The 25,000-nt window shown below is 39.5% G+C and overlaps 1 protein-coding gene and 1 pseudogene across 3 annotated transcripts; both read right to left on the bottom strand.

Annotated features, from left to right (window-relative positions):
- Positions 1-1,844: 1,844 nt before the first annotated feature.
- On the bottom strand, positions 1,845-16,222 carry LOC140930985 (uncharacterized). Of its 3 annotated transcripts, none has more exons than XM_073380728.1 (3): positions 8,527-8,629; positions 7,950-8,006; positions 1,845-2,582 (listed from the first exon to the last, which is right to left on the bottom strand). In XM_073380728.1, the coding sequence occupies exons 1-3, from the start codon at positions 8,587-8,589 to the stop codon at positions 1,965-1,967; spliced, it is 738 nt and encodes a 245-aa protein (XP_073236829.1). In that variant the 5' UTR covers positions 8,590-8,629; the 3' UTR covers positions 1,845-1,964. The 3 variants fall into 3 exon arrangements, with proteins under 3 accessions (XP_073236829.1, XP_073236830.1, XP_073236831.1); XM_073380729.1 differs by lacking the exon at positions 8,527-8,629 and adding an exon at positions 16,149-16,210 and having other exon boundaries at positions 1,950-2,582; XM_073380730.1 differs by lacking the exons at positions 1,845-2,582; positions 7,950-8,006; positions 8,527-8,629 and adding exons at positions 14,148-14,882; positions 15,527-15,583; positions 16,149-16,222.
- Positions 16,223-19,911: 3,689 nt separating this feature from the next.
- LOC140929652 (uncharacterized) lies at positions 19,912-22,251 on the bottom strand (annotated as a pseudogene).
- Between the last annotated feature and the right edge of the window lie 2,749 nt (positions 22,252-25,000).

Here is a 25,000-nt window from a genome sequence, read left to right as displayed (position 1 = left end):
CAAATTACAGAAATTTCTCATGTAGTAGTATAAGTATAGGTAATAGCATGATTTGTAGTGATATTTTGCATAAATACCACGAGTGATATTTCGAAATTGTTATACGTAATTTCACGAGCCGTTAGGCGAGTGAAATTTGAGACAATTTTGAAATATCACGAGTGGTATTTACGCCAAATATCACGTACAAATCATGTTACTATTTGTTTATACTACTACCCACAAAGGTTTTGTAATTTTCACATGTAGGTATGTCAAATTAAGCTGAAATACCACTGCTCTAAGCCAATCAAATTGCAGAAATTTCCCATGTAGTAGTATAATCTTAGTTATGGTGCTCCGCTCGCGCGCGCAAGGAGCTCCGCTAAAAAAGAAAAGTCCTGCGCGCGCGTTGGCATCCATAAGGTACTGGGGTGAGCCATAAAACCTTGCAAAATGGCGGAGGAAAGTTTGCTAATACGGAACTGCTTTCATCTTGGGTATGAAAATGAGGTCATTTTGCAAAGATAAATGAAATTTAAAATTAACCTATTTTAATTACAATCAACCAGCAAACAATATCTCGGGTTAAAACAATTATAGAGACATATAAAAATCAATAAAACAGAGGAATTAGCTATTAGCCAATCAGAGGAGACCTTAGGCAAGCTGCTACATCACTCCTTTTTAAGCGATCCTTAAGTCAAAGCAAATGTGTTCCATGAAAGACTATTTTTTCTGGCTGCCCTGATCCCCGTCCCCCACACCCAGCGCTTGCGCTTTGCCCATTATTAATTACGTCACGAAACAGATGTCAAGACATGAGTTTGAATCAGGACACCATTTTGACCTCCTCCTGGTTTGAATCTTTTCCTTTTTTGTTTACTTTCCTCTAGCACGATCGATTTTTTCTTACTCAAAACACTGTTTTCATACACCGTCAAGAAATGCATTGTAAATATTTGGACTCGGTCGGTTGAGTTTAGCCTTTTAAGCCCTAAGAGTGATCAGCATCAAATTTCTCCTTGTAATATCAAAGCTTTGTAAAGCAGAGTGGTCATGAGATTACGGACATGATCACACAAGATGAATTTGATTGATATTTTATCAACTTCCTCTCCACTACTTCTGTAGGAAATGAATGGGGGCAACAAATGAGAATTCAATTTTTCATCTTAGGGTTTAAAGGGTTAACGTTTCAAAATGACTTAAATTCACCCAGTTTGGCTTGTCTATCTCACTCATTCAGTAGAAACGCAACTTTGTTTTTGCAACGGGAAAACCTACAAAGATTAAGAAAAACGATTATTTGGGGTTAAAATATCCACTTTTATGCATGTCGAAAGATCATGAAAATTCCTGAACCTCGATGCCGTCTTACAGAGATTTCCTTCAACAACCAAAGCTAATTCCTAGGTATCGTTGAGAGGAATGTCTAATGTGGGATTTAACTAGAATAAACGCAATTTTAAGTTACACCACATGTGAAAAATATTGCCGTTGAAAATGAATAACACACAAGGTTTTTTTTTTCCGTAAACCTTATTCCTCATTTTTGAATTATGTCTTTTCGGTGAGTGTCGACTTTTCTCTGGGTCGGGCCACCTTATTAAAAGATACTGATTCTTCACTCATTTTTTCGACTAATTTTGGTTTCCGAGAACATGATGCTGTTTTACTCCAGGTGCATTTATTTATTTGCTAGTAAATCATTCAAATGACACCTGAAAAGAGATTTCAACCCTTGGAATATTGACACCCACCAAAAAGGACAAGAAGCTACTTAATTCTCTTTATTGTTTTCAAATGAAAAAATATAACACAGTACATGAAAAGCTTCATGTTTTTTCCTAGTATCAGGGTTGATTTCCACTGTTGCGTAATTTTACGTTTGTTCGCACGGAAAAATTACTTGGTAGTGGAAATCAAGCCTCACTGACTATAAAGAGGTTGATTACATGAAATAGACCTTCTTTATTGCCTCTTTAAGCATCATCTTGAATGATAGCCACTTTGATGAATCTAATACCGACCCTTTCTACTTTGTTGCCTTTGTACACTTCCAAGGTGAGTCCCTTGTTCAACATCACACGGTTGTTGTAACCAGCGGTCCTCACGAAGCCTCCGTCATGCGGAATGTAGCACGATCCCCAGCGTTCATCCAACTTGAGAGTAAAGACAAACTGTCCTGGATAGAAGGAGTCGTTGGGTTTGGGAAGAACCGGATTATTTTGCATGGAAGAAGCGCTTGCACCTGAAACCCCTTCAATTCCATAGCAGGGTGCATTGGTTTTGTAGTTGTACTTGTCGCAAGTTTCAAACCCAATAAACTTGGTGCCGTCAGACACCACGTATCCTATGTCGCTATCAATAGGTTTGCTTCCAATACTGACGTCATGAGCAACGGTGATCTCTACAGTCAGCGGTGTGCCAGCTTTCAAAACGCCGGGAGGAATCATGGGTACTTTAAAAAGAGCGGCATTGTCTTTTGCGCCTGCGTTGAATGTGAGTTGTTGGGATGTTGATGTACGAGAACTGTCGATATATGACGCATGCGCCTCCAACCAAGTCGGAGTCATGGTCTGATGGTAAATCACTTTTCCCTTTGAAAAGATGCGTAAATATAATCAGAGAACAGAACGACCAATTTTTGTTTACTTTTTGCTCTTATTTCAAGAGTGAGTCTTGAAAAAAGTAAAAATAAAGAAAGTACCTGAGGTTACCTAGGATTGACGTATTAATAAGAGGACTTTTTAACTCGGCTTTGGTTCTGATTCGTCAAATATTATGATCACTGGGAAATTATATTATTAATTAAGTCACTTTCTCTGCGTAACGTAGTGCATAAGTAATTGGCTCCTGGCATAACTCGAGAAATTTATCAACCAATGAATTTGTTAAATTTCTAACCAAAACTGTAATAAAATTATAACTAGCGGGGCCTGGGAACTAATTAGCAAACAGCGAAAGATTGCCCCATTTCATCATATTGGCCGCCTGAAAATCAACGAAAGTAAGAAATTTTAACTGCTAGAAAACTATTACTTAAAATATATTTATTAAAACTCTAACATGACTCCGTGGCGTATTGGTCATTTTTTCTATATTTGGTTCTCTTTGTAGTCAAATCTCTTCCGGGAATTGTGAGACAATCGTGAAAAATGTGCAATTTTGACCCTAAAGCCTCGGAGTCATGGTAGAATTTTTTTTATCGAACGTGTGCTATTGTACAGTGTATAGAACAAATGTGACATACTTGTCCACTGCAATGATTCCCTAAGCATGGAAGGAATGGAGGAATGGAGGAATGGAGGAATGAACTACCTGAAAGCATAATGAGATTTTATGGATTTTAACTGATTTTGTGCATGAAGCAAAAAGTTTTATTTTTTTTCTGTGAGGGGGAGAAGGGTTTGGAGGAGGACTTCATCTCTAAATAAATAATTCTACTGTTATTGTTAAAAACTTGAGTAGCCTTGTAATGTACTTACAGTGCAAAGCACAGCAAGTTGAGCGAGAAGAGTAACCGTGGACGCCATGCTGGTTCAGTCAGTTTCTTTTCTGATGTGATAACAAGCTTGAATGGAGGAGATTGAAGTAGTATTTTGTTAAGAGGTTTAATGTCTTCTATTTATTGAGTTAAAAGGGCGTCAAGGGTCTTCGGGTGGTCTTCTGACGTCCTCTTCCCACGTCTAAGTCTTCCTATTTGGGACTTCCGACCTACCGGCTTTCAACATTCGGACTTATTTCAAAATTATATAACTATATTAGTCACGCTTCTTTGTTGAACGTTTGTCATCCTGTTCATCCTACGTTATGATGTTACGGTGAGTAAACAGTCCTTCCTTTTAGTCTAAGGTCAACACTTTTAAAACTTAAATGTCACATTAGGGTTAATAAAGATTATATACAGGACAAACAGGCCAGGCGTTGTTACAAATCGGAAATATGATTATCGTCGTGTAAGCAAGCATGCAAATATGTGATTTTGGAAAAGCTGCGATAATAGAACGTGCTATAATACGTATTCTACAAGTACGTAAAAACTATGTGTTCGGTTCCGTAATCGCTATGACATCAACACAAAACTTCCAACTGCAAAACAGTCCGTATTTTTGCGTATTCAAGTGGGCGCGAGCAGTCAAACAAAAGGTCTGGAACGAGGCTGAAAACGGAGAGTGAGACTGGGGAGATACGCTAAAAAGACTCTTACGCCACGCTTTACCGATTTCTTTACTGATTTTGAGAAAAAAACCGACTATTTTGCAGTCTAATTCCCATCTGACTCCAATTAGCTCACACAACATGACATCCCAGGTCCTTTTCTTCGGTGTATTTACATTTTCTCCGTTCTCTCGCACCGGTTTTAGAATCCCAGGGTTCTCTACGTATCTCTTTCAAGAACATTACATCACTTTGTAGCTATTTCAACATGGTTGTCACGCTATTCTAAAGCAAGTCAACTGTCACGTAGATTTCTGCGTGTTTTCCTAAACTTATTTGAACTTATTTCCGTGACTGGGGGGGGGGGGGGGGGGGTGGAGGGGCTTGTAATCGGATAAAATATAGCGTTTCAATACAAGCTACACTGAATTGTTGATCAAAATACTTTTTCAAGAATTTACCCGTTTTTTTAAGCTTCAAAATGTCGTAAAAAAATCAAATACATTTCAGAACAAGCTAGTGGGGTCTTACATCCGAGGGGAGCGTATAACGAGAAATATTATTTGTACAGGTGTTTGGTTGGGCCTGTAACTGGTGGGGGGGGGGGGGGGGGTGAGTGGGTGCAATTTACTCATATAAATACAGAGTTTACCACAAAGGATATCACTTATACCGTCCAGTATATCTAATCACGTACTATCACTACCATCGTGTAAGGACTTTTTTTATAAAAAAAACTACAGGCCTAAATTTTAAGAACATACCAAGAATTACTCTGGCTGAGGGTCAATTTTGAACGTTTTAATTCTGTTCCTTTTTTACGAGTTGTACAAATAAAGATACTCAGGGACACTTCTTAACATTAACCATCTTATTTTCTTATTCCGTGATACACTGAAGAACAATACACACTTAATATCAGATCCCGAGGGAAACAGTTAGGTTTAAAACTTCCAAAATGGACCAAATAGCTCTTGAATATGGCTTTCTCGGGCGTCTTAGCGTCGATGGAAGAAGATTTCTTCACCAAAAGCCAATCTTGAAAAAGCGTTCGCCAGAAAAAAAAATCAAGATGTCACACATGCGCAGAAGCGTGTCACAGTGCCTTAAATGTTTATTGATTATAATCACGTTCATTGATGGCTGGAGGCGCAAGGAACTTAACTTTAACTTAATGGACAATGCGCTCTTAGCACGCCTTCCTCAACAAATATACATCCATTGTTTAGTTGTTTTTCTTCACATACGAATGTGCAGTATAAGGGTGTCGGAGTGGTTTTAAAGTAATTTAAAACTAAGGTCACAATTGTTGTTATATTCACTGAAGCCGGCGCAGTGTGTTCCCCAGCCTCGGGGGCAGGGTGGTGTTGTGGGGGGGGGGGAGGTACTTGGGTCAATATTTGTTGGGCGTGTGCCGCTGGCCTCTCAGTACCCCTAACCCGTTATAGTCAATTACTTACCCCATCTTCGTCACTTTGTAATCCCGAGAAAGCTCCTTTCGAGTCAAGGAAATTTTTACAGCAGTATCCAGTTTCGCACAAAACATAGCCTTAATTTAGGATTAAAACAGTAGATTGTCGATACTGTAAGTTACACTGAAGCATTCAAAATAGCTCATGCACGTAAAACGTGCCTGTCTTTTCGAATATGGTATTATGGCATCCTGGTCTGAGAAATTTTGTTTACAGAACTTTAAAAAAGCCACAACTTTTTAAGCGTTCCTTATGTCAAAGCAAATGTATTCCATGAAAGACTACTTTTCTGGCTGCCCTGATCCCCGTCCCCCACCCCCAGCGCTTGCGCTTTGCCCATACTAATTACGTCACGAAACCGGTGTCAAGGAAAAAGTTTGAATCAAGACACCATTCTGACCTCCTCCTGGTTTGAATCTTTTATTTTTTGTTTACTTGCCTCTAGCACGATCGATTTTTTCTTACTCAAAACACTGTTTTCATACTCCGTCAAGAAATGCATTGTAAATATTTGGACTCGGTCGGTTGAGTTTAACCCTTTAAGCCCTAAGAGTGATCAGCATCAAATTTCTCCTTGCAATATCAATGCTTTGTAAAACAGAGCGGTCATGAGATTACGGACATGATCACACAAGATGAATTTGATTGATTTTTATCAACTTCCTCTCCACTACTTACAACCAAGTTTTGTTCACTTTTTGCCCTTATTTCAAGAGTGGGCCTTGACAAAAGTAAAAATAAGGAGAGTACCTTAGGTTACCTAGGATTATAGTGAAAGGTAACTTTTATGACGTAATGCAGAACAGAGAATGCAATGTTTTCGAGCGAAAACGTATTACAGGACAGAGAATTCACGAGTTGTGTGCGTGTTCGTGAGTCCCGTGCTCATCCCGTCTGTAACCAATCGTCGGGTGGATTCATTTGCAACATACACGTATAGCTGTCGCATTTGCCCGCTGGGATTTTTTATTGTTTTTAGGCTTAAAATACAAAACAAAAATTAAAACAATTCCAGCGGAGAAATGTGACAGCTATACGCGTATGTTGCAAATGAATCCACCCGTCATTTTAAGCCGTTCGTGAGCCCCCCGTTAGCGTTAACTGTTTTGTTAAGAACTCAACCCCAGTGTACTTAGATGAGGCACTCAACAAACGATTCCAAGTATAATGTACGAGTACGCTGCATGACATTTCTTAACAAATTGAACAGCGCACGGATAGGTAAAATCATTGCTCGTTGGCACTTAGCGATAGCTATAATTAAGCAATGGAAAACGTTTGTCGTGTTTGCATAGCCTGATATAAACACGAGACGGTTTGGGAGAATTCGAAACAGTTATGCAAACCCGAGACTTCGTCTCGGGTTTGCATAACTGTCTCGAATTCCCCCAACCCCTTGAGTGTTTATATGAGGACTGTGCAAACACAGGAAAAAAGTTTTCTATTGCTTTTATAAAATACCTTTCCCGAGAAAAAAAGCAAAACTCTCTTGCTCAGAGCATTGATTAAAAGAGAAATTCTTACCAGTCGCAAAGTCTTGTACACGAAGCTTGTACGTGTAATCAATCTTTGTTTTGCAAAAAAGATACTTTGCAAAATACGGGTTTTTCTCGCTTAAAATGTCAGCTCAAGCGAAAAAAAGTGACACGGCATGTTTCTAAGGATTTTTGAGGTTTCAAGCGACGAGGAAATGGGTACTGAATATAGCAAACTTGTAGAGTTTTTCGACTCAAAACCTTTTTCAAATTCATGCTTGCGTGATAAGCGCGCGAAAAGCAAAACATCTTGACGTCACAACCATCTCTACATACTGTCATGCAAACACGCCTCTCGGCCAATCAGAGCGCGCGTACTATCTTAGTTATCTTATAACTAGTAGCAGTTATTAATTCATATTCCCTGCCTAGCGTAGTGCATAACTAATCGGCTCTTGGCATGACTTTAGAATTTTTCCCCCATATGTCAAATTTCTAACTAGAACTGTAATAAAATATTAACTAACGGGGCCTGGGAACTAATAGTAAACAGCGAAAGTTGCGTCATTTCATTGTATTGGCCTCCCGAAGATCAACGATAGTAAGAAATATTAACTGCTGGAAAACTATTACTATGTTCGATAAAAAATATATATATTAAAATTCCAACACGACTCCTAGGCGTCCTCGTCATTCTTCTATATTTGGTTTGGTTTGCTTTGTACTCACGTCTCTCCTGGGAATTGTGAGGCAGTCGTAAAAAATGTGCAATTTTGACCCTAAAGCCTCGGAGTCATCTTAGAATTTTGATAGATCGAACGTGTTCTGGTATAAGGTGTTTAGAACAAATGTGACATACCTGTCCACTGCATTGACTCCGTAAGCACGTTGTTTCCAGAAAGGAAGAATGAACCACCTGAAAGCATAATGAGACTTTATGAATTTTAATTGATTTTATGCATGATGCAAAGGGTTATTCAATTTATAACCCTGGCGCTTTTTTGGTTGAGAGGACGATTTTTTTAAAAGAAGATGACGGTGTTGAACCCCGATTGATTTTCATAAACTAAAAGTTCGAGATGTTATTGCGTGGGGGTGGGGGTTCCAAACTTCCAGTCGTTTTAGTTGCCGTTTCCATGTTTTCGAGTACAGTCTAACCTCTCCTTACAGACACCTCTCTATTACGGACAGTTCGTTTGGTGCCAGAAAAGCCAAAAATCATACATTTCCTACCTCTATAATACGGACACCTCGTAAAGCGGACACTTGGTTTTGTCCCTTTGGTCTCCGTATTAAAGAGGTTTGACTGTAATTTTAAAATCTTTCTTAAAGGGGTTTCCATTTTTTCAGACTATTTACCCGGGTCTTGTCGACTTCGAGAAATCAAAGTTCTTCTGTAATTGTTAAAAACTTGAGTAGCCTCGTTATGTACTTACAGAGCAAAGCACAGACAGCTGAGAGAGAAGGACAATCACGGGAAGAGTAACAGTGAACGCCATGCTGGTTCAGTTTTTCGTTTCTGATGTGATAACGAGCTTGGATGGAAAAGACTGCAAGACCTTTAGTAGTTGCACACTTTTTATTCTGTGGAGAGGTTAAATATCATCTATTCATTGAGTTAAAAACGAAAGGCTTCAAGAGGGTTTGCCATCCTTTGTATCCTCTGTTGTGATATTATGGTGAGTAAACAGTCCTTTTTACTTTAAAAGAAAGGTTGAACCTTAAAACCAAAATGTCACGTTCCGGCTAACTAAGGTTATAAACAGGACAAACTGGCATAGTTACAAATCGGAACTATGCTTATCGTCGTGTAAGCAAGCGTGCAAATATGTTTACCACAAAGGATATCACTTATACCGTCTTGTATATCTAATCACGTACTATCACTACCATCATTTAAGAACTTTTTTACAAGAACCAACAGGCATAAATTTTAAGAACATACCAAGATCTACTCTGACTGAGGCTCACTTATTGTTAAGAACGTTTTAATTCTGCTCTTTTTTATGAGCTGTACAAATCAAGATACTCAAATACTCAGGGATATTTTTTAACACTGACCATGTGGTTTTCTTATTCCGTGATTATTCCGTGATACACTGAAAAACAAGTCAAATTTGAAGTACAACTTTGTAAACATGTTTTAAAAGGAACGTTTTTAGGCTCAAATTGCAAAAACTAAGAGGGTATAATTAGCTCCCGGGAATTAGCTGTTCTTATAAAAAAAAGAGTACAAGCACACTGCTTTACTAAATAAACGAGTCTACGTTGAGTCTATGACCAAATCCTCCTCGTGTCGCGAGTTAGTTACTGGATGCATACAAAAAAGATACTTGAGTAATTGTTTAACCTATCACTTCCCTTCTACCGCTTGTGACGTCATCGTTTTTTAATGATCAAGGACAACTTTGTCCGCTAACTTGTGCAGCTTGTGGCGAGATCTTTCAAACCATACCCTGAGCACAATTCAGGCAAGAACACCCACGGAGAAAAAGGCAAAAAACCATGTAACAATGACCGGAAAATTTCCATCAAGAAAATCTTTTCCAGTACCCACCTACCTTTCCTTTCATCCAATCCTAGGAACCTAAAAGCAGTTTCCTAGAAATTCTTCCCACCAAAATAAAGCCAACTAAATGCCCGGGGAAGGAAACAAAACGAGACAAGAAAAGGGAAAAAGGAGGGGAGGGGAGAAACGAAAAGTAAAAGTTACGACCTCTCTGTCACTTACGACCTGTAAATGGCTTTATAGTTAAGTCAGTTTAGCTCTTTATAGCACGACGGTGACCAGAAAAACGCGTGTGAAGCAAAGTAACCCTCCTTGTAACCAGACATTACTTTAAATGAAAAGGAGTAATCGACTAATCAAAGCATCATGCGACATTTTTGCGCGTTTTTCCTGAAGGGTAGGGAAAAACGGATGGATGCGCCTTTAGATAAGTTACACACAACTGACCCTTATTAAAAATTAATGTCAGAAAGGAGACTACAAGAACTGATCAAACAACTTGAATAGACTACTATAGTTACGATATTTCGACCGACCAATACCAGGAGTTAACAAAAATACATATTTAGTAAAGGAACGGACGAACGTGACGTGGTATGGAGCGGCTACTTGCACCTGATAACGGAAAAACAAATAAAAGTAAATTGTCAACCAAACATAGTTAATGTTTATAGATTATAATCACGTTCATGGATGGCTGGAGGCGTAAGGTTCTTAATTTATTTAATGGACAATGTGCCCTTATCATGCCATACATCCATTGTTTAAATGTTTTTAATATACGAATGTGCAGCATGAGGGTGTCGTAGTGGTTATTGTTATAAAAAGGAATTTAAAACTAAGGTCATAATTGTTGTTATATTCACTGAAGCTGGCTCAGTTTATTTCCCAGCCTCGGGGGTGGGGGGCGGAGGTACTTGGATCAATTTTTGTCTGGCGTGTACCGCGCCGCTGAACCCCTAACCCGTTATAGTCAATTCTTCTTACAAGAATATGTTTACCCCCCAAAATCCCGAAAATTTCCAACCCTGTTCTACTAACTCTTGAAAAATACAAATCTGTTATAATCAATCCAGTCCAATCCATCCAGCGACACATCTTCTTTAGCCTATTAGTAGGAAGTCCCCCACCCCTCCCGTCACACATTTTTTAGATAGACTTAGTAGACCTTAGTAGTTATATTGCAATGAGGTGAATGAGTGGAACGCTTCAATACAGCTGGAGTGTTTTCAAAAGATATTTTAGTATGGGAAGGAGACGGCAATCTTTTAAAATTGTATTGTGATCTCAAGAAAACCGCTTTCAATTCAAGGTGCATAGGTCAGTGCTTGGCTATACTACTAACGTTCAAGATAGACTTAGTAGGCCTTAGTAGTAACATTGGATTGCGGTCAGGTGAATGTGTGCAACGCTTATAGCTGGAATGTTGTCAACGACTATTTTCAAGTGGTTAAAAGACGGAATTTCAAAGGTTTGTAATCCCCAGAAAGCTCCTTTCGAGTCAATGAAATTTTTAATAGGTACATGAATAGATGTTAAAGGTCACCTATTCATCGACATACTGAGTCATGTCGCTAGAAAGCTGCGACTAAAATTAGTAGTTATATCTAACGAAAAAAACTACGTGACCAATCAAAGCGTCATGCTATCTTGTTGCGCGATCTCCCTTCCGTGAAATTTTGCAGTTCCATAATGTGTCGATGGTGCAATGAACTACAAAAACTTGAGTTATCAACTGAGTTTATTTAAAAATCAATATTCTATCGTAAAAAGATCGAAAAACTGAGGTTTTGAACTCTAGCACTCAGTGCGTAAGTTTCAGTGCAATGTTTTTACAAGAGGGTCTCAATGGGGTGGTGGCTTTTACGGTTATCGGCTAAAATTTTGGCTCTTTTACGGCTATCGGTTAATTTTTTCAGTTACCGTTAACGAAAAAGTTAAAAATTAACTTCTTTTGTTTCAATGAATAAGGGTCTTCGGATCATCTCGGGATGAAATAAGCTATTCTTTTGAAAAATTTTGACAAAGATAGATCATACTTTTTATAAAGTATTCCACTTCTAATATTATTTTACAAAAGCAGACACGCAAACGCCAAATCAAGGCCGAGACGCGACATTCATTATAACAGAAATGGCCGTTTTCACACTACAGAAGGATTATTCGTGTGAGACGGGTTATCCGTTTGATGATTCGCGTCAGATAGGTAATATGTCTTCATTTGAAAATAGAATAGTTTTAATTTTGAACGAACAATCCGCCTGACTTTTGAAGACGGGATTATCCGTTCCAGATAGCCTGTGTAAAGCCGCCCCCTCCCCTCAGAAAAAATCGAAGAAGGGGTGTCTGTGGGGAGGACGCGACTGTACACAGGCTAGTCCCAGGCGGATGATCCATTTCTAGCTATAGTGTGAAAACGGCCAATTACTAAATTCCCATGTCCAGTGTTTTTAATGATAGGGAAGGACTGCACGGAACGATTGTCTGCCGTTGCCTTGTCCGTAGGCCGCATTATTCCGCACGGCTAATGCGTTTCGGGTCACGTGGTCCGAGCGAGTTCGCCACCGAAATGCCTCGACCGAGATTGCGTGGGAAAGCGCCGTACAGGGAATAGGCATGGCAATATCTACCGTAGCGTCAGAGAAAAACAGGGAAATATTGTTTATCGGCAACGTGTTTTACAAACAGTGACATCTCTGCGTGTTGTTTCACTAGTGTTTCGAGGGCACGACGTCCGGAAAATTGCAAATATTAATCTCCAGAAAGAAGCCACACTTTCGCTAGTTAGTTCCCGGAGAGAGCGCTGGAAATGGAGCCTAGGTCTTGGTTAAGTCCTAAAGGGCGCTTCGCCTAACGTGCGTACGGAGTCACACTAGCCGGGAAATAAAAAACGCAACCATAAGTGAGTTTAGCACCTTCGTTAAAAGTAGCAAATCTACGGAACACTTTCTTTTACGGTTAACTCTTTTTTACCCTATTTACGGTTAAAATTTTTCAATTTTTACGGCTATCGGCTAAAGTTTTGGCCGTTTTACGCCTATCGGTTAACCCCATTGAGACCCTCTTACAAGGGTGGCTTCCCTAATTCAACTAAGTTGATAAACCAAGTTTCGGAACTCTCTCGGCTGGGTCCACTATGCGAAGTAAGCTGCTTTTTGCGTAACTTCATTCTTAACAAACATATGTTGTGATTCACTACGATCACTGAGCTACTATCACGGTAAGTCCGTTGGGCGAATCAGGCAAGAGTAGAAAAGAGAAGAGGGGCAAGAGAATGAACTGATACCGTTTTTTTTTTTTCCGAAAACTTTAACTTCTGTAAATCTTTTATGCACTGTATCTTTTTTTTTCCCCAGAATAATCTTTCCTTATTTTAACCATGTAAAATTAAATGTTCCCTCAAGTAAATTAACTGACCGGCCAAGATTAGCTCTAGCTACCTGCTGGCTAGTGCACCCTTGTAAACCTCAATAAGGGAAATAAAATATATTGTTGTTATTGTTGTTGTAGAGGGCCAGGGTGACAGGTATGACAGGGGCCGCGAAAAAAGGCAGTTTCGGGCGACTGATAGGCATAGGAACGAGTTAGTCTCTCTAACGGCGCGCAGGTTATTACCGGACGTTTGGGACTATTCATTCTTTGTTGATCAGCGTTTTTGTTTGCATTTAAGAAAAAATAAATAAAAACTGAGATAAAGTTTATTCTTAGTCCTGAGATTTTATTGTATATCTCTGCCATACCCTTTTCTTGGAGTGCAGGATGACTGAATTTCATACGTTTTTTCCTCTGCTTTCCATGTTTCCATCTTACCGCCTCCCTTATTTTTTTTTTGCTGGTGTCAATTCAGTTTTTAAAAGGTATGTAAATAGACAAAAAATGATTTTCTTTTGAAAATCTAAAGCAACTGATGTATGTGTAACTTACCTTGGAAAAGGTTAGTTGAAGCCACGTCTGATGTCCTTCTATTGACCCCAGTATATCACGGCCATGATTTATGAACGGAGTTCTCGATCTTGCAATCGGCTAAAGCTATCCCCATGATCTTTCACACACGTTTTTAGAAGGATTGCGGCTACTATGAGGTGAAATTACATTTCAAAAGTGTTTCTTTTTCTACAGATAACGGCCAAAGATCAAGATTGACAGATTGATCAGTAATGATTTACATTTTTGCTTCTTTTAAATGAACATTAATAACGAAATACACTGGTTTTATTGAAGTCACAATAGAAAGTGACCGGGGAAGCAAAAAATTAGCGAGGCAGAAACAAACTATTCGCCAAGTATCGGGGAGGCTAACTTAGCTCAAAGGACTTAAGGTGGGACTGGAAGTGTGTCGCTGCAATGTCTGAACCACTGGGTAGGGTCTCACTGGGTCTGTTACAAGGGGGGTGTTTTTGACATTGCTTCACGCTGCTGCACATCTGAAAATAGAGAATATGGCGCTATTCTTTAGATTCAATGCATGTATCTATTTGCCGGTGAATCACTCAATCACTCGAGATATCGACCATTGGTATATTGACACTGAGAAATAAGGCGGACACATTGTTGTTCTATTTCACTATTTATTTTCCATCAAATTAAACAAACACAGAACATGAAGGCTTACGTTGTTAATGTTACTGACTAAAGACGTTGATTACATAAGTCTTAACTGTATCTTTAAGCATCATCTTGAATGATAGCCACTTTGATGAATCTGATACCGACCCTTTCTCCTTTGTCGCTTTTGTAGACTTCCAGGTGGACTCCCTCGTTCAACATTACACGGTTGTTGTAACCAGCGGTCCTCACGAAGCCTCCGTCATGCGGAATGTAGCACGAGCCCCAGCGTTCATCCAACTTGAGAGTAAAGACAAACTGTCCAGGGTAGAAGGAGTCGTTGGGTTTGGGAAGAACAGGATTATTTTGCATGGAAGAAGCGCTTGCACCTGAAACCCCTTCGAATCCATAGCAGGGTGCATTGCTTTTGTAGTTCCCTTTGTCGCAAGTTTCAAACCCAATAAACCTGGTTCCGTCAGACACCACGTATCTTATGTCGCTATCTATAGGTTTGCTTCCAATACTGACGTCATGTGCAACAGTGATCTCTACAGTCAGCGGCGTGCCAGCTTTCAAAACACCAGAAGGAATCATGGGTACTTTAAGAAGAGCGGCATTGTCTTTTGCGCCTGCGTTGAATGTGAGTTGTTGGGCTGTTGATGTACGAGAACTGTCGATATATGACGCATGCGCCTCCAACCAAGTCGGAGTCATGGTCTGATGGTAAATCACTTTTCCCTTTGAAAAGATGCGTAAATATAATCAGACAACAGAACAACCAAGTTTTTTTTTTTACTTTTTGCTTTTATTTCAAGAGTGAGTCTTAGAAAAAGTAAAAATAAAGAAAGTATCCGAGGTTAACGAGGATTGTCGTTTTAAGAGGACTTTAACTCGGCTTTGGTTCTGATTCGTCAAATATTGTGATGATTGGGAAATTATAGTAGTAATTAATTCACTTTCCCGGCGTATCGTAGTGCATAAGTAATTGGCTCCTGGCATAACTCGAGAAATTTATCAACCTATTACTTTGTTAACTTTCTAACCAAAACTGTAATAAAATTATAACTAGCGGGGCCTGGGAACTAATAAGCAAACAGCGAAAGATTGCCCCATTTCATCATATTGGCCACCCGGAGATCAACGAAAGTAAGAAAATTTAACTGTCAGAAAACTATTACTTAAAATATATTTATTAAAACTCGAACATGACTTCTTGGCGTACTGGTCATTTTTCTATATTTGGTTTGTTTTTTTTTTGTACTCAAGTTGTGTGACAGTCGTGAAAAATGTGCAATTTTGACCCTAAAGCCTCGGAGTTATGTTAGAATTTTTATCGATCGAACGTGTTCTAGTATAAGGTGTTTAGAACAAATGTAACATACCTGTCCACAGTATTGACTCCGTAAGCACGTTGTTTCCAGAAAGGAAGAATGAACCACCTGAAAGCATAATGAGATTTTATGAATTTTAATTGATTTTATACATGATACAAAGGGTTATTTAATTTATAACCCTGGCGTCTTTTTGGTCGGACAGGACGACTTTACCGCGAAATAAATAATTAAAATGCCCTTAAATGAAGATGACGGTGTTGAACCCCGATTGATTTCCATAAAGTAAACGTTTGAGATAATATTGCGTGGGGGTGGGGGCTCCAAACTTCCAGTCATTTTAGTTCCCGTTCACATGTTTTCGAGTACAGTCTAACCTCTCCTTACGGACACCTCTATAACGGACACCTTTCTATTACGGACAGTTCGTTTGGTCCCAGAAAAGCCAAAAATCATACATTTCCTGCCTCTGTAATACGGACACTTCTGTAAAGCGGACACTTAGTTGTGTCCCTTTGGTGTCCGTAAAGTAAAGAGGTTTGACCGTAATTTTAAAATCTTTCTTGAAGAGGTTTTCCATTTTTCAGACTGTTTACCCCGGTCTTGTCGAGTCCGAAAAATCAAAGTTCTTCTGTAATTGTTAAAAACTTGAGTAGCCTCGTTATGTACTTACAGAGCAAAGCACAGCAAGTTGAGAGAGAAGAGTAACCGTGAGCGCCATGCTGGTTCAGTTTGGATGGAGGAGACTGCAAGACTTGAGTAGTTGCACGCTTTTTATTCTGTGGAGAGGTTAAATGTTATCTGTTTATTGGGTTAAAAACGAAAGGTGTCAAGGGTCTTGTGACGTCCTCTTCCGACTTTCGTCTTTCTCAGTATTTCGGCCTTCCGACGGACCGGATCCCAACTTTTGGACTTTCGATTTCGGACTTGTTTTATACCCATATGCTTTAGATAAATGAATTATGTTAGTCGCGTTTTTTTGTTGAACGTTTGCCATCCTGTTTATTCTCCGTTATGATGTTATGGTGATTAAACAGTGCTTTTTACTTTAAAAGAAAGGTTGAACCTTAAAACTAAAATGTCACGTTCCGGCTAACTAAGGTTATAAACAGGACAAACTGGCATTGTTACAAATCGGAAATATGCTTATCGTCGTGTAAGCAAGCGTGCAAATATGTGATTTTGGAAAAGCTACAATAACTAGAACGTGCTATAATTTAATACGTATGCTATCATTACGTAAAAAACATGCATGCGCTTCTACTCTTCTACCTATAGGATTTCATTGTGGGCTGCATTACAGAAAACATCCGCTTGTAAACCCTGAGTCGAGCTTATAGCTAGCTTATACAACTACGTAAGGGGTTTTAAGAAGGCTTAAAAAACGGGGAAGGGGCTTAATAACCTGACTAAATAGTATTTCAAAACAAGCTACATAGCAGTGTTGATCCAAATACTTTGTCAATTTACCCGCTTTTTGAAGCTTCAAAACGTGGTAAAACAAATTTAACACATTTCAATGCAAGCTAGAAGGGGCTTACATCTGAGGGGAGCGTGTAACCGGACATATTCTTTTACAGGTATTTGATTGGGCCTGTAACTGGTGCGGGAAAGGGCTTAACAGCGGAAGTTTACTCATATTAAATTACTTTGTTTACCACAAAGGATATCACTTGTACCGTCTTTTATATCTAATCACGTACTATCACTACCATCATGTAAGAACTTTTTTATAAGAACCTACAGGCATAAATTTTAAGAACATACCAAGATCTACTCTGACCGAGGGTCACTTATTGTTAACAACGTTTTAATTCTGCTCTAATTTATGAGTTGTACAAATAAAGATACTCAAATACTCGGGGATATTTTTTAACACTAACCATGTGGTATATTATTCCGTGATTATTCCTTGATACACTGAGGAACAAATCATTTTGTAGTAAAACTTTGAGAACATGTTTTAAACGGAACTGAAGGAACTAAGAGCGTATAATTAGCTCCCGGGAATTAGCTGTTGTTATAAAAAAAAGAGCACAAGTACACTGCTTTACTGAATGAACGAGTCTACGTTGAGTCTATGACCAAATCCTTCTCGTGTCGTGAGTTAGTGACTGGATGCATACAAAAAAGATACTTGAGTAATTGTTTAACCAATTCACGTCCCTTCTACCGCTTGTGACATCATCGGTTTTAATGATCAAGGACAACTTTGTCCGCTAAGTTGTGCAGTTTGTGAAGAGATCATTCAAACCATACCATGAGCACAATTCAGTTAAGGACACCCGCGGAGAAAAAGGCAAAAAACCATGTAACATTGACCTGAAATTTTCCATCAAGAAAATTTTGTTTCGGTACCCACCTACCTTTCCTTTCATTTAATCCCTAGATTCTAAAGGCTTTCCTAAAAATTTTTCGCACCAAAATAAATAAAAGCCAACTAAATACCCAGGAAAAGAAACAAAACGAGGTAAGAAAAGCGAAAAAAGAGGGGAAGAGAGAAGCGAAAAGTAAAAGTCAAGACTGCTGTGTCACTTATGATCTGTAAATGGCTTTATAGTAAGTTTTAGCTATTTATAGCATGACGGGTCACCCGAAAACCGCTCGACTAACTTCAAAACGAGTGTGAAGCAAAGTAACCGCCTTTGTAACCAGACATTACTTTAAATGAAGAGGAGTAATCGACTAATCAAAGCATCATGCGACATTGTTGGGCGCTTTTCCTTAAGGGTAGGGAAAAACGGATGGATGCGCCTTAATATAAGTTACACACAACTGACGCTTATTGTAAATTATTGTCAAAAAGGCGACTACAAGAACTGATCAAACAACCTGAATAGACTATAGTAACTAATTCAAATTCGCATAAAAGCCACCTTATGCCTTTTGATGGATAAGTTATGGGTAAAACATTTTGCATAAGGCATAGGGTGAGCTGATAGAGAAAATTTGCCAGCGCCGCTGAAAGGGAGAAGGGTGGGGAAACTTGCTTGCCCGTTGTAGAGTAGACTTGCGTGAAGACGGCGAATTTGTTTGCTAGGGCGTATAAAAGGCCCAGGGAATTTCCCTGGGGACGGTAAAGAACAAATAGACTGCTTTACAAGGGAGAACGCAGTAATCTAGTTGATTAAATCGTCACTCGGTGGCTTTTAGACGAATGAGAATAGTTACGATATTTCGACCGACCACTACCAGGAGTTAACAGAAAAAATAAATTTAGTAAAGAAACGGACGAACGTGACGTGGTATGGTGCGGCTACTTGCTTTTGATAACGGAAAAACAAATACAAACATATCATCAACTAAATATAGTTCATTGATGGGTAGAGGCGTAAGGATCTTAACTTTATCTTGATGACAAGCACTCTTAGCACGCCTTCCTCGAGGAATATAGATCCATTGTTTAATTTTTTTCATGTACGAATTTGCAGCTTGAGGGTGTCAGAGTGGTTTAAAAGTAATTTAAAACCAAGGTCATAATTGTTTTTATATTCACTGAAGCCGGCACAATTTGTTCCCCGGCCTCGGGGGCGGGGTGGGTGGGGGGGGGGGGGGGGGAGGTACTTTGGTAAATTTTTGCTGGGCGTGTTCCGCTGGCCTCTCAGAACCCTTAACCCGTTATAGTCAATTCTGTGGCCAATTACTTACCCCACCTTCGTCACTTCTGAGCAAATGTATTTTGGGCGACCCGATATGAGTGACTTTCTGTTTATCATGCATTTGTCTTACAATCTTCATAGTTTTTAATCCCTTCTTACAAGAATATGTTTACCCCCCCAAATCCCGAAAATTCCCAACGCTGTTCTACTAACTCTTGAAAAAAGCAAAGCTGTTATAATCAATCCAGTCCAATCCATCCAGCGACACATCTTCTTTAGCCTATTACTAGGAAGTCCCCTCCCACACATTTTTTGGTTAGATTTAGTAGGTCTTGGTAATTATATTGCAATGAGGTGATTGTGTGGCACGCTTCCATGCAGCTGGAGTTTTTTCAAAAGATATGTTTCATGGGTAGGAAATAAACGTTTAAAAGGGTATTGTAATCCCAATAAAACCGCTTTCAATTCAAGGCTAACTTAGCTCAAAGAACTTAAGCTGGGCCTGGAAGTGTGACGCTGCAGGGTCTGAACCACTGGTTAGGGTCTCACTGGGTCTGTTACAAGGGGGGTGTTCTTGACATTGCTGCACGTTGCTGCACATCTGAAAATAGAGAATATGGCGCTATTCTTTACATTCAATGCATGTATCTATTTGCCTGTGAATCACTCAATCACTCGAGACATCGACCATTGGTATATTGACACTGAGAAATAAGGCGGACACATTGTTGTTCTATTTCTCTATTTATTTTCTATCAAATGAAACAATCACAGAGCACGAAACTTACTTTGTTAATGTTACTGACTAAAGACGTTGATTACGTAAGTCTTTGCTGTATCTTTAAGCATCATCTTGAATGATAGCCACTTTGATGAATCTGATACCGACCCTTTCTCCTTTGTGGCTTTTGTAGACTTCCAGGTTGAGTCCCTTGTTCAACATCAGACGGTTGTTGTAACCAGCGGTCCTCACGAAACCTCCGTCATGCGGAATGTAGCACGAGCCCCAGCGTTCATCCAACTTGAGAGTAAAGACAAACTGTCCAGGGTAGAAGGAGTCGTTGGGTTTGGGAAGAACCGGATTTCCTCGCAGGGAAGAAGCACTCGCACCTGAAACCCCTTCAATTCCATAGCAGGGTGCATTGGTTTTGTAGTTGTCCTTGTCGCAAGTTTCAAACCCAACAAATCTTGTGCCGTCAGACACCACGTATCTAATGTCGCTATCAATAGGTTTGCCTCCAATACTGACGTCATTTGCAACGGTGATCTCTACAGTCAGCGGCTTTCCAGCTTTCAAAACACCAGAAGGAATCATGGGTATTTTTAGAAGAGCGGCATTGTCTTTTGCGTCTGCGTTGAATGTGAGTTGTTGGGATGTTGATGTACGAGAACTGTCGATATATATGACGCATGCGCCTCCAACCCAGTCGGAGTCATGGTCTGATGGTAAATCACTTTTCCCTTAGAAAAGATGCGTAAATAAATAGAATCAGACAACATAAAAAGCTTAATCGCAAAACTTTATCAGCCTGAATCTCACCACTGGGCCTCGAATTGGACCTCTACAATGATAAGTTCTTCGCAGCGCTTTGATAATAGACCTTTTCACTGTTTATGACGCCACCTTGGCTTGGGGGCAAACACAGCTAAACTTACAGTTAATGTATGAGATTTTGGACCACTTGGAACCGCTATAACGCCTCTACAAAGTGTTAGATTTCCAACACTTGCCACTACTTTAAATAGTTTTATAGATATTATTCAAACAATAGAAAATAGGGCTATTAAAGAAGGTACGACGTCCGTAAATTCGAATTGCAAATCTTCTCATGCGGCTTCTAATTTCATTGTAATTTGCATAATGTTGATTAGAAGGGTTTGTATGAAATCTTAAAAATTCGTTTTAAGGTCGTTATAAGACCTTATAACCTGAATCTCTTCTTTATACTTCATGAGAATAATCTCAGTACAAATGTCTTTTAAAATACATTTTCGCTGTGGAAATCAGCCTCTTTGTAGCCGTGTTTATCCCCCAGCCAAGATGGTGTCATAAACCGTGAAAAGGTCTATTGACACAGTTGGTCAAACGAGTTAAAGGAGTTGGATCTAATTTGTTTATTAATGTGGTCGCTACAATGAATACACCTTCTGTGTATGGTATCATGAGGTGTCATGATCAACAGCCAACAGCTTCCAAATGCCAGAAAATTCTTATCACTAATTTCCTGGAACTATCTTGTATACAACTTGATCCACTTCACCGCTCAAAATCAGGTAGTTCAATGACTGTTAGATGTTTGAATATTTTTAAAAGCAAATGTGACTTACCTGTCCGCTGCAGTGACTCTCTAAGCACGTGGTTTCCAGGCAGGAGGAGTGAACCACCTTAAAGCATAATAAAAAGAGGTGATAAAGATTTTTAATAATCTCTTCATGTTGTCCTTCAGCAGCATAATTAAAAAAATATTGTTCAAATGAGGCCTTAAACTGCTATAAAAAATAAAATTGTAATCCAAACCCAACTTTCACCGATAACGGAATGACATCATCACACGTATTTAATCGGCGAAAGCTTTTATCGATTGCTATCGAATAGTATCGTTTACTTATTTTATCTACTGTCCATATCCACTCGGCCAACAAATGTCAATTTTTGCACCCGTTCTCAGACCTGGCCTTTGAGAAATTATGTCATCATGACCTAGATTAGAACGCCAACAAAAACGATTGCTTAAAATTCATTTCGAATTTGTATATTTCTCTTTTAATTTCTTATTCATTTGGAATTGAAACGATAAATACGTTCATACACTCCCGTAGTTTCCTCGAAAACCACACCCGATTCCAGACCAAAATGGGCAAAGTTTATACCCGTCTTCAGACCAAAAAGGAGCAAAAACCATAACCTTTGGGGCGGCACACACCAATGCGGCCTATATAAACGAGTAACCTCCCTTCCGGTTCCTAGCAAGCCATTTGTACAGGAATTCTTGATTTTTCAGACTATTCTCAGTGTATTTTGTCTCGCAGATGTGATGTAATATAGTTTTTTAAAACTTGAATACTGTTGTAATATACTTACAGTGCAAACTACAGCAAGTTGAAAGAGAAAGACAATCACGGAAAGAGTCGCAGTGAACTCCATGCTGCGGGTCCAGTTATTCGCTTATGACGCGATAACGAGCAGTTGGATGTAGAAGACTGTAAGACCTTTTTGCAGGGTGCACGCTTTTTATTCTGAGGAGAGGTTAAATGTCATCTATTCGTGGAGATTATAACGTGAAATTGTACATCTCCCAAGGCGAAATATCCAGATCATTTCAGCTGCTTTAGGACATGTTTTGTCAGCACCAGCTAATCCTGCTCTTTCCAAACGGCTGGAATGCAACCCTGTATTGTTTCTTCGTTTCCGTTTTTGTTGACCATGTTCCAGAACCTTTATCCCTCATCCTATTATCCTGTTAAGAGAACAAAATGTGATACCATGATGTGTGCCATCATCTAGCTAACTTGGCATTTTCCAAGAAAATGTGCAATTTGCTTTGGCTATGCTCCAAACCCAAAATGATAAGGACGACTGCCTTTCTAGGTTCCTCGCTTACCTGTCTTTGCGGAGGCGTTAGAGGGCCCGGTTGGAGAGTACTGTGAAAAACTGATCACTGCTATGAAGAAATGGAGTTATTGGTTGGCAATTAGTCTGGAAAAGGGTGGGGATTTTTCTCAGTCTGAAGGGTTACAAAGTTACCATTAAACATGGGTTGGTCTAAGCGTCTAAATCCCTCGGATATCAAGTACGGTATTTTTATCATGTCCAAGACTTAAACTTGCGACCTTTTAAATATGATTAGACTTACCAGAGGTTTCCAAAAGTTGACGATCATTTTTATTGCAGAAAACTAAGGAGGACAATGGTGAGGCCAAGCTCAAGGATTTCAGATTTGTAAGGCTTGAGTTCCTCTTGTAGGATACGGATTTAAAAACAAAAGGATCTGACAAATGCTTTTAGAACCTGTTAAACCTGTTTTAGGCTGGTTTGGTGTTTAAAGATCTACAAATGCATTCTAAGCGACGCTATCAAATGTTTTGTCCGTACGGTCATCCTAGGGCAACTTCTGCCTTCTCGAATTTACGGGGACTTTGTTGTCATTTCTCGAAAATTTACATGCTTTTTAGGAGTGTACGAAATCGAGAGATTTTCTGATTCCTGTTCTCGTCACGGTCCCCTTTTGCGAACAACATCCGTTTTAGGAAGTGAAAAGTAAAGCTTCAGAAAATCATAGGGAAGTTGAAAGAAAAATTCCGAAAGTGTTGGGTGGTTTAGGATTGAGCTGAGCTCTTAAGCTGTTGACATCTAGGCAAAATCTTGCTTATTTTCGAACGACAGTCCTTGTGTTCCCTCTTTTGAGAGCTTAGGGTTTGTCAACATTGATTGATGGGTTTTCACTATTTTTACTTCCATGAATCTGAAATGTATACTTGTTTTCGTTCTATCTTCCGGGTACATTAAAATTAATTTTGTTTCTGCTCCAAACCCAGCATGAAGCTATTGCCCCAGGGTTTGCCAATGCTGTTACGTGTAGATATCCTCACTATGATAGATTTCCAAAGATCAGCTTCCAAGGATTTAGGAAATAAAAAAGTTTTGTCGAGAAAAAACTTCATTTTGTTTTAGTAAAAAAAGAGGAAAGTGACTATTCAAAGCATCATATACAACATGCCTTTGCCTGTTTTTGTACGTTTTTTTTCTTATGACAAGGACAAAGCATGTAACGCTTGCCTACGGATGCGCTTCAATAAAAGTTAAACGGAAGTTACACGCCTGTTTACCCGATTAAACGCCGCGCGTTTGTTAAATTTTCAGCTTTTTGATGTGAGGTTTATGCTAGGGCTGCGTTTATTCGATAGCGGCTCACATTCTTAAAATTCCTGTGTTAGTTACAAGTTGTGCCCAGTGTTTCATTTAATCCTTGAGTATTAATGTACGCCGCAATTTTTAGAGTAGGGGACGGTGTTTATTCAAGACCAGTGTTTATGGGTAATTTTGCTCTCATCTGCTGCGCTTAATCGCGTGTATACGGTATGCATTGTTTCCTGACCCAGATGACACCATCTGACGCTAAGCACGAATTATTGGCGAAAAGACAACACTGAAGGACTGATAAAAGAACGTGAATAGACTGTAGTTACAATGTTCTACTTAAGGAACTTTTGGGTGGGGATGTGCCGCTGGGGCCCTTGAACCCTTAACCGATACCAGAGCTAGTTCAGCTGAATTTCGCTACCCTATACTAGAGTAAACTCCCCAAATCTCCTCTATCTTATAGTAGCTTTTAGGCTGAGTTGTGTAACTTTAAACTTGCCGATTTGATTCTTTGATATCTTTGGGTCAGTGGCAATTTCCTAGTCTATACTGAAATCTTCAACCAATTGATCAGTTTCCTTGAATTGATACCCTACTCTAGACACAAACTCTCAGATTCATATACCCTATCTCAGAGTAAACTGCTTGAAAACCATACCCCTCATAGCGGCACATACCTTTATAGCCTACATATGGCAGTACCCCCCCCCCCCCCCCCCCCCCCGCCGGGCCGATTTGCTAGCCCTAGTGTAGCCGGCGCTGGTTTTTTAGAGTTTAGGGAGAAATTTTGACGCGTGCGCGTATGAAGTGTTTTCCCGTCACTCGCTCTCTATCAAAACTAACCAAAACCCTATTTAACGGGCACCTGCCACGCAGGCTACCAGTTTGCTCTCTCTTTATTGTCTATAATAAATAATCAGAGAATTCTCTCGTATCAGTGCCAGGCCCTCAGATAGTAGGGACGTCGCGAAAACAAGGTCAAGTGAAAAATGGATGATCTCTGCACACAACTTGTTGAGGCTAATCCTCAACAATAGAACAATCTATTTCCTAAGTCCGCTCCAA

This window comes from Porites lutea, chromosome 3, assembly GCF_958299795.1.
Source record: "Porites lutea chromosome 3, jaPorLute2.1, whole genome shotgun sequence".
Classification (NCBI taxonomy): Eukaryota; Metazoa; Cnidaria; class Anthozoa; order Scleractinia; family Poritidae; genus Porites; species Porites lutea.
This window is presented reverse-complemented; position numbering and strand designations above follow the sequence as displayed.